Here is a 9250-nt window from a genome sequence, read left to right on the forward strand (position 1 = left end):
GAGAGTGAAAAAGTTGGCTTAAAGCTCAACATTCAGAAAATGAAGATCATGGCATCCGGTCCCATCACTCCATGGGAAATAGGTGGGGAAACAGTGGAAACAGTGTCTGACTTTATTTTGGGGGGCTCCAAAATCACTGCAGATGGTGATTACAGCCATGAAATTAAAAGACGCTTACTCCTTGGAAGGAAAGTTATGACCAACCTAGATAGTATATTCAAAAGCAGAGACATTACTTTGCCGACTAAGGTCCGTCTTGTCAAGGCTATGGTTTTTCCAGTAGTCATGTATGGATGTGAGAGTTTGACTGTGAAGAAGGCTGAGCGCCGAAGAATTGATGCTTTTGAACTGTGGTGTTGGAGAAGACTCTTGAGAGTCCCTTGGACTGCAAGGAGATCCAACCAGTCCATTCTGAAGGAGATCAGCCCTGGGATTTCTTTGGAAGGACTGATGCTAAAGCTGAAAATCCAGTACTTTGACCACCTCATGTCAAGAGTTGACTCATTGCAAAAGACTCTGATGCTAGGAGGGATGGGGGGCAGGAGGAGAAGGGGACGATCAAGGATGAGATGGCTGGATGGCCTCACTGACTCGATGGACGCGACTCTGAGTGAACTCTGGGAGTTGGTGATGGACAGGGAGGCCTGGCGTGCTACGATTCATGGGGTCGCAAAGAGTCGGACACGACTGAGTGACTGAACTGAACTGAACTGAACTGAAACCTACAAATGGTGGAGGGCAGGGAAAATATAGTCCACAAGAATTGCAGGTGAGTGTTATAAAAAGGTGGACTAGGGATTCCTCACATACCCAAGAAGGGGACTCTGGGATGGAAAGCCATGCTCCTGCAAAAGCTCCGCCACTCATCCGTCCCATTAGCATGCAAAGGTGAGGTCTACATGGCACCAAGCCTGGGATGAGGGTGACTCACTTCCTTCTTAGACTTTTGGGGTCAGAGGTCATCTAGGGAGGGACTATTTAGCCGGCTGGACTTCTCAACAGCCTCACTCTGTGCAGGGCTTCACACGCTACTCTTTGATCCCCAACAATTACTAAGCAGGGTAAGCAGGGGCATGGGAGGTGGGGAGGGGAGGGAGCAAAGGGGCTCCACTCTCAGCCTCCCTCTCCACTTCCATTGGGACCCTTGTCTCTGTGACCAGGGCTGAGTGTGGGGAGGGGGTTGAGCCCACCTTTACCATGGGGCATTGGGAACCTCTGGTCTTGTCTTGACCCAGGTTACTACTGAAGTCCTGAGACTTAGACCAGGTGGGCAGTGAGCAGGGGACAGAAATGGGGTGTTAGAGGTGGCCAGGATTCTGGAGATCGGGGAGCCAAGCAAAGTCATTATTAACTTCAAAACTGTGGACTGAGCAGATTAAGGGGGAGGGCTGGAAGTGGTCTATAGGCTGCAATGGGACAGGGGGCAGGGCTGGAACGGCAGACAGATGCCCCCCTGAAAGTCGCTCAGTCATGTCTGATTCTTTGTGACCCCAAGGACTATACAGTCCAGTGAATTCTCCAGGCCGGCATACCGGAGTGGCTAGCCTTTTTTTCTCCAGGGGATCTTCCTAACCCAGGAATTGAACCCAGGTCTCCTGCATTGTGGGCAGATTCTTTACCTTCTGAGCTATCGGGGAAGCCCGAAATCAAGCAGAGCAGTTTTTATTTCACACTCTGTCTCTCAGAAAGACAGTGGTGTCCTTGGCTCCAGAACCAGTGTTCCCACACTACCTCCAGGATGTCAGCTATTGCCTTGTGGGAAATTTTGTGTCAGCAGGAGCACAACTAATTCACACTTGGGAGTCTACCGGTGAAGGTGGCCGAGGAAGACTGGGAACGTGTGCTCAGGGCAGGTTCTGGAAGATGGATTGGGTGGCAGAGTCTTAAAAATGTGCCTGGATTTGGCCGGCAAAAGATTGAACATCCGGAGGCAGGGAGGTGGCTTCTATTCATTCCCTAGGATAGAAGCAGAAGCCTGATCATGCAGGGACCCCCTCATGCTCATGGAACAGGTGGACTTTAACTTATGGGCCACAGGGAGCAAGGAGGGGATTTAATACTTTCATTCTTCTTCCCTGTACCCAGCAGCCAGCATCCTCCGTATTGCTCCCATCCCTGATCTTGGAGAACAGTGGTGACCTGGATGGCAGGGGTAGAGCCAGAAACAGATTGGAGAGATGCAGCCACCGGGCAGAGATTGTCACCAACGGCTAGACAACGAAGCTAGAGAGATAAGGAAGGGTCCTCCCCTAGAGCCTTCAGAGAAAGCCTGGCTCTGTTTATCCTTTGATCTTGGATCTCTGACTGGGAGAAAACATGAGAGAATTAGCACAGTTCATGGTAATTCCTTCCTGCAGCTTCAGGAAACTAACATGTGCTTTTATAAGTTGAAGATTTGTAACAACGTAAGAGTTGGCAGGTGGAGGTTCACATTTTTAGCAATGAAGTATTTTTAAATTAAGGTAGGCACATTGCCTTTTTAGACATTAGGCTATTGCACCCTTAGCAGACAAGGGTATAGTCTAGTTATACATAAATATAACTTGTATATAGACATAACTTTTATATGCACTGAAAACCAAAAAGTTCACATGATATTCCTTTTACTTTGGTGATCTGTAACCCGATCGACAGTATTGCCGAGGTGTGCCTGGACAGAGATTAAAAATCTCATTGTGTTTGATGAAATGGTGAAGGCTGTGTTAGAGTCAGAATCTGTAAAAGGAGGAGGTGAGAGTCTCCACGTGAGCGCTGCTCATTGATCATAGACAGGGATTTTTCGCTGGTGACCGGGTCTAGGGCAGCACTGTCTGGGAGCCCTTTCTGTGATGGTAAGTGTGTTCTCTGCGTGATCCAGTATGGTAGATGACCACTAGCCAGATGCAGCTACTGAGCGCTTGAGCAGTGGTCCATGCAACTCAGGAACTGAGTTTTAAGTTTTATTTCATCTGCACTAACTAAGATTTACCTTGCACACATGGGTAGTTGTTCCCATAGTGGTGAGCATGGGCTGGGGCACTAGTCCCCAACCTTTTTGGCGCCAGGACCCATTTCAGGGAAGATACAGGCAGGGAGGGGGAGGATGGTTTGGGGATGATTCAAGCACATTGTATTTATCGTGCACTTTATTCATATTAGTATTGGGTTGTGATATATAATGAAATCATTCTGCAACTCACCATAATGCAGAATCAATGGGAGCCCTGAGCATGTTTTCCTGCAACTAGATGGTCCCATCTGAGGATGCCAGGAGACAAGGACACCTGAAGTGTCTTACTTATGTCCAGTCTACCCTGTCATCTTTTGGTTACTGTTACTGCAGAAAACCCTGCATCACAATGATAGGCTGTCAGAAACAGAAGCAGGCTTTTCAGTGCTTTTGTGGCAATCTCAAGCTATTCTGCCTTGATTTTAATCTAGAACATATGGAGATTTGAAGTCATCTCAAACATACTTTCAAGGGCACTGTTGTTTGTGATCTCAAGCAGTTGATTCTCTTCTAGCAGGCACAGAGTCAGTTCACCTGGCTTATGTACAAATGGGTCAGGGATCCATTCCTTCCAAGTTCAGGGGTCTTTGGTGGTTGAGAAGTAATGCTCAAACGCTGTTGAAAGCTGAAATAAGTGGACATGCACCAGTTGGGTGGAAAAGGCGATGGCACCCCACTCCAGTACTCTTGCTGGAAAATCTCATGGATGGAGGAGCCTGGTGGGAAGCAGTCCATGGAGTCGCGAAGAGTCAGACACGACTGAGTGAATTCCCTTTCACTTTTCACTTTCATGCATCGGAGAAGGAAATGGCAACCCACTCCAGTGTTCTTGCCTGGAGAATCCCAGGGACGGGGGAGCCTGGTGGGCTGCCGTCTATGGAGTCACACAGAGTCAGACGAGACTGAAGTGACATAGCAGCAGCAGCACCAATTGGGAGAAAGACGACCCTGACCGAGTCTCTTTCCAAATCTCTGCTAATATTTGAAACATGTCAAAATTCCCAGTGTTCATTCCTCGCCTGCATAATTCCAGTTTGGCTCTAAATGCAGCCACTTTACCTGGTGATGTGAACAGTTGTCATTCTCCCCTGAAGTGTCAGACTGAGTTCACTGAGCAAGTTGAGTGTGTCACACAAGTAAGGATGTTTTTCGACACCTTCTGTGTCACTAAAGTATGCTGCCAGTGGTGACTGCTTTTCTGAAAGAAATCCCTGGAGTAGCTCTCACAACTCAAAACTGCTGGCCAGTGATCTACATTTAGACAGCTGTCTCATTTCTGTGTGCAAGAGAAGACATTTGTGCTCTGCATCCATTTCCTCACAGAGCTGCATGAACAGACATGAGTTAAGGACACGTACTTTAACGCTGTTGATAATTTTCACCACTTCCTGCAAAACGTTAAGTTCAGGTGACATTTTTCAGCTGGCAAACACTTCTCTGTGGATGACACAATGTGTAGACTCACATTCAGAAGTGACCACTTTGACCGATATAGTGAAAACCAGAATTCCATCCAATCATGGCAGGCACTCCGTCCGTGCATATAGCAATGCAAAATGACCAGTGCAGCTTTCCTGATATGTAGTCATTCAGAGATTTGAATAGTTTTGCAGCTGAGGTGTTTGTCGGCAATAAAAGGGCACATTACACATTCTCATGCACATCCTCCTGAAAACATATCGCCCAAAAACAAGTAAAGTTGCCTTGTGGTCAATATCGGTAGATTCATCAACGTGGGTTGCCTACCACAGTGACTCATTAATCCTTTCTAACAGTTGGCCTCAATATGTCTGCTGTTTCACACGCCAGCTTTGAACTTCAGCCTCTCCTAAAGAGGAACACATGCCAGCTTTTGAATTTCAGCATCTCCTAAAAGTTCATGAGAAATGACCTTAGCAGCAGGCAGGATCAATTCTTCACCAATAGTAAACAATTTCTTAGATTTAGCAATGCGGTTAACCACTAAGAATGATGCTCTCAGTGCAGATACATCTGATTAATGAAGACCTTCAATAATTGCTTCTGTTCTTCATGTTCACATTTTTTTTTAAATTTTGAAATCCCCAAAGGCTTGTCTTTTAATGCAGGGTGCTTGGTCTCCATGTGGCAAAGCAATTTTAAAGGTTTCAAAACTTCGTTGGGTAGCTGGTCGCCACGGATTATACAAAGCAGTGCTGGAGAATGTATCACCTGCTGCAGTGAACTTGTGCTCTAAGTAGCACTCTTGGTATTTTCTTTTAAACGTGGCTTTCTCTTCATTGGCCATCTTAGAGTCTTCTACAGTCTCATCATTGGGTCTTTCTCCATTTTCAAAGAACCCTTCAGGAACATTCGCTTAAAAAAATTTTTTTTTTAACTTATTTTGTCAAGGGTTAGCTTGTGGGCTTACCAAGACTGTGACTAAAACAAGGACACAGTGCAGGAAAGAGGCAGGAATAGAAGTGGCAAATAAAACAGTGAGTGGGACATGGGACTAAAATAAGTGTCCGATTCTGACTTAAAGCCTGCCACCAGATGCAGCTTAATTGGCCCTTGCCACTCACCGGTAGGGTTTGATATGAGTCTGCAAGCTATTCATTTATTATGGTCCCTGTGCAGTCAAACCTTTCTGTTTGTGATCATCTGTATTTGCAGCCGCTCCCGAGTCCTACCATCACCACCTCAGCTGCAACTCAGAGCATCAGGCAATAGACTCTCATAAGGAGTAGGCAACATCAATCCATCCCAAGCACAGTTCACGGTAGGGCTCGAGCTATTATGAGAATCTAATGCTGCCGCTGATCTGACAGGAGGTGGAGCTCAAGTGTTCATACGAGCGACGGGGAGCGGCTGTAAAGCTTTGGTGGCTCACCTGCCACTCAACTCCTGCTGTGCGACTGGGTTCCTAACAGGCCAGGGACCAGTATCAGGGTTGGGAATCCCTGGCCTAGGGTATGACCTTGGGTGTGTGTGGCATAGGATCCAAGATCCTTGGAAGTGAGGAGGTGAGAACTGTAAGATCCGTTTGTTGAAAACATCGTCTGTGCAGAAATGGAAACTCTCAAGACAGGTCAGGTGTCCTGATGGAGAGAGATGTTGGTGAGCCAGAAGCTACAACCTTCCAGCAATGACTGGGGGATGGAGACTGCTTTTGCAACTTCTCTCCCTTGCCTGGGGCCAAGACTCTTTTCATGGGGAGCTCTCTGAGCTTACTCTCACAGATCCTGAAATCTCTGGAACTGTCCCAGCTGTCCAAAATCCCTAGTCCCTGCCAGACCCAAGAGCTCTGAGCAACTCAATGTGTCCAGGCATGCTCTGTCCAGTGTGGCCGGGGGCTCCAGCCACAAGGCAGGACATGCAGAGGAAGTGCCTTCTAATGGGGGAATAAGGGATGCTTGTGCAGAAAGTCACAAGTAGGCTGAGCCCTGGACGATGAGGGGCTTCCACTCCAGCTGTAGCCTGGGATGGGCATAGGGTGTCTGGAAGATGAACAGACAGAACAGTCAAATATACTCCATTACACAAAAGGAGCATGCTTTTCTTGATTTTTTTTTTAAATGATACCAAAATGTGCTAAGTTCAAAGAGCAGCATGAAACCTTTTCAAGGCAGGTTCCTCTCCCCTCTGGAGCATCACAGAGCTCTGGACTCTTGTCCATCCTCCTCTGATTTCTGGAAAATCAGACTTCTCTGTAAAAGCAGAGGGAGCCACACAGGGCTGCTGTCTCCTGTGATCCCAACTCCAGGGAACTCTTCTCACTGGGACAGCAGCAGAGACCCAGGGGAAGTCCAGTGCTGGGCACTCACAGGGGTTCTTTCTGTCTCCAGGCATGACGGCAGCTGCTGTGATTGGAGGAGGTAAGTCTCTTTGGGAAGAAGCTCAAGGCCCCATCTGCCCCTGTCCCTGGGCTCCTGGGAGCACTCTTCCTTGACCAAGTCCAAGATTGCCTTCAGCCCCAAGACCTGGGTGGGTAGGGGTGGGGTGGACAGGGAACAGAGGTTGAATTCTTAAGGTAACAAGAACCTAGCTAAGAAGGAACTGAAGGAAACCCATTCATAACACCCACTTCCAATCTCAGCTTCTCCCAAGTGCAGACTGGGATCCAGGCAAGTTGGAAGATCTGTCTGAACTCATGATTCCTCCCCAGAAAGCAGTGCCAGGGGCCCTTCCAAATGACTGTAAGGAATGTGTGAGCTGAGTTGTGTGGATTACTCAGAACTGCTCTGCCTACAACCCTCTAGTCATCCAGAAAGCCTAGTGGTTTCCTGTTGGGCCTCTGGCCATGGTCCTCCCACACGGTGGCCAAAATTAAAGAAAATGAAACATTTCTGTCATACCAGCCACAGTCTCAAGTGCTCAGCGGCCACATATGTCCACCGTGTGGACGGTGCAGACACAGAAGGTTCCTGGCTGCAGAAGGTTCTATGCCTGCGCTGTCTGGAGATGTAGGGACCCTGGGGGATGCTCACCAGTGGCTTCAGGGCAGTGGACAGAAGCTTCCACCCAACACCTTTTCAAAAGAGCAGCTTTGTCCTTATACTGTGGGCCTGTGGTTGCATGAAAGACACCAGTTTCCCACCAAAAGGGGACATTTGAAGACCCCTGCTTGTTTCAACTTTATTTCATAAAGGGCAAACTAAAGCCCAGGGAGGACTGCTGAAGCTCCCAGGGTCACAGGCAAGCAGAGTCAGGAACAGGCCTGGGTTCCAGGTTCTTGGAGGAGGATGGGGTGTTGGGGTGGGCATCCACCCAGTTGTGTCCACACCTACAGCCTTCCCTTGCCTCTGGCCCTATGGTCTGAGGAGAGCGAAGAGGACCCCTCACCTCACCCCCCCAGGAAGGTGTCAGGGAGGTCTGGCAAGCCTGTCCCTCGCAGCTAGCCCTGAAGTGTCTCTGCCCTTACAGTCGTGGCCGTGAGGGCTGTGCCTGAGTTGCTGGACACCGTGGGCTTCACCAGAACAGGAATCTCCCGCTCCTCCTTAGCGGCCAAGATGATGTCATCAACTGCCAGAGCCAATGGGGGCGGAGTTCCCTCTGGCAGCCTAGTCTCCAACCTCCAGTCCAAGGGTAAGGGTCTCCCCGGACGAGGCGGAGGAGGGCTCACAGATCAGCACAAGACTGATCCAGATGCTAAAGAAGCAGACAGGCTTCTTCCAGCTTTGTGGTCCTCAGTGTCCCACTGGTCCTTTGTGTCCCCATCACGGTTCCCTCTTCTGGTTGGGTGTGGGGTTGCGGGACAAGGGGTGTGTCACTCAGGAGGCCTGCATTCCTCATCAACCCTAAAAAACCTGGTTAGGTGCCCACTCCTCCCCGAGCCCAGCCTGGTGCTGTGAAGGGGAGGGGCAGCCCATCATTTCTCAGAGGGTCTGTCCTGTTGCTCTGGACTGACCATCAGAGTTCATGTCCTCTTTGGCAACCATGCGCAGCCAACCCTCCCTGAGCAGATATCCTGGGGTCTCAGAAGTAGAGGAGGAAACAGGGGTGGGATGTTGGTGTCTAGGGCCTCCAGTCAGTCCTGGGGTCTCTGACACCCACAGTCTTGCTGGGGGCTGCTGGGCCTGCCTGTCCTCTTGTGCTCTAACCTTCTCTCTCCAGGGGCAACTGGACTTTCCACACCAACCAACATCCTCCTGGGATCTGCTGGGGCACTTTTGGGGGCCTTGCTGTGGGATTCCTACAGCTCCTCCAGGAGGACCCAGTACTAAAGCAGAAAAAGGCTCCCATTCTGGAAATGACCCTCCAGGGCATCAGGATGTCAGTCTCCCAAATGACAAGTCCCCTGCCTCCCAAAATTCTTCAAAGAATCATAAGAAATAAAGCCAAGATGTGGTGACCTTCGATAAGTGTCCGTGCTGCGTTCCAGGCAGGGTGCGGGGCACCTAGAGAGCCCTGTGGGTGTTGGGTGCAGGGCAGGAACTCTGTAGGAATGAGCACCAAAGCAGAACAGGAAGCCATGTCTTTTCCCAGTCCTGCCACTCAGTTTTGACCCTGGGAAGATTGTGTCTCTTCTTTGAGCCTCAGTTTGTTGCTCTTCAGATGGGAACTTGGACCACATGTCTTCAAAGACCTCAGCCAGAGGAGTTAACAGCTTGGCCCTGGGGTCAGTTTGAGCCACTGACCCTCAGTTACCAAGCCCTTTATCCTCAGGCAGTATTGATCCCCTCCCCTCCCCACCCAAGACTCTGGGTCTGGCTGTCTCATGACTCATCAGTAACACTGTCTGTCTGGCCTGGTGGCCTTTGGAGTGCTTCGGGTGGGAAGAGAATCTGCATTTCTCCAGAG

At 49.4% G+C, this 9250-nt stretch overlaps 1 protein-coding gene across 2 annotated transcripts; it reads left to right on the forward strand.

The window, feature by feature from the left end:
• Window positions 1-1003: 1003 nt before the first annotated feature.
• LOC121817120 (interferon alpha-inducible protein 27-like protein 2A) lies at window positions 1004-8811 on the forward strand. Of its 2 annotated transcripts, XM_060401904.1 has the most exons (5): window positions 1004-1061; window positions 1686-5729; window positions 6796-6825; window positions 7874-8035; window positions 8564-8811. In XM_060401904.1, the coding sequence occupies exons 3-5, from the start codon at window positions 6798-6800 to the stop codon at window positions 8671-8673; spliced, it is 300 nt and encodes a 99-aa protein (XP_060257887.1). In that variant the 5' UTR covers window positions 1004-1061; window positions 1686-5729; window positions 6796-6797; the 3' UTR covers window positions 8674-8811. The 2 variants fall into 2 exon arrangements, with proteins under 2 accessions (XP_060257887.1, XP_060257888.1); XM_060401905.1 differs by lacking the exon at window positions 1686-5729.
• Window positions 8812-9250: the final 439 nt, after the last annotated feature.

The sequence above is a fragment of the Ovis aries genome, chromosome 18, assembly GCF_016772045.2.
Source record: "Ovis aries strain OAR_USU_Benz2616 breed Rambouillet chromosome 18, ARS-UI_Ramb_v3.0, whole genome shotgun sequence".
NCBI lineage: Eukaryota > Metazoa > Chordata > Mammalia > Artiodactyla > Bovidae > Ovis > Ovis aries.

Bases quoted from the DNA above. Each gene is read 5' to 3' on its own strand.
- LOC121817120 (XM_060401904.1), top strand. From the start codon at position 6,798: ATGACGGCAGCTGCTGTGATTGGAGGAG. The intron at 6,826-7,873 runs GTAAGTCTCTTT...CTGCCCTTACAG, and splicing joins AGCTGCTGTGATTGGAGGAG to TCGTGGCCGTGAGGGCTGTG. The intron at 8,036-8,563 runs GTAAGGGTCTCC...TTCTCTCTCCAG, and splicing joins CTCCAACCTCCAGTCCAAGG to GGGCAACTGGACTTTCCACA.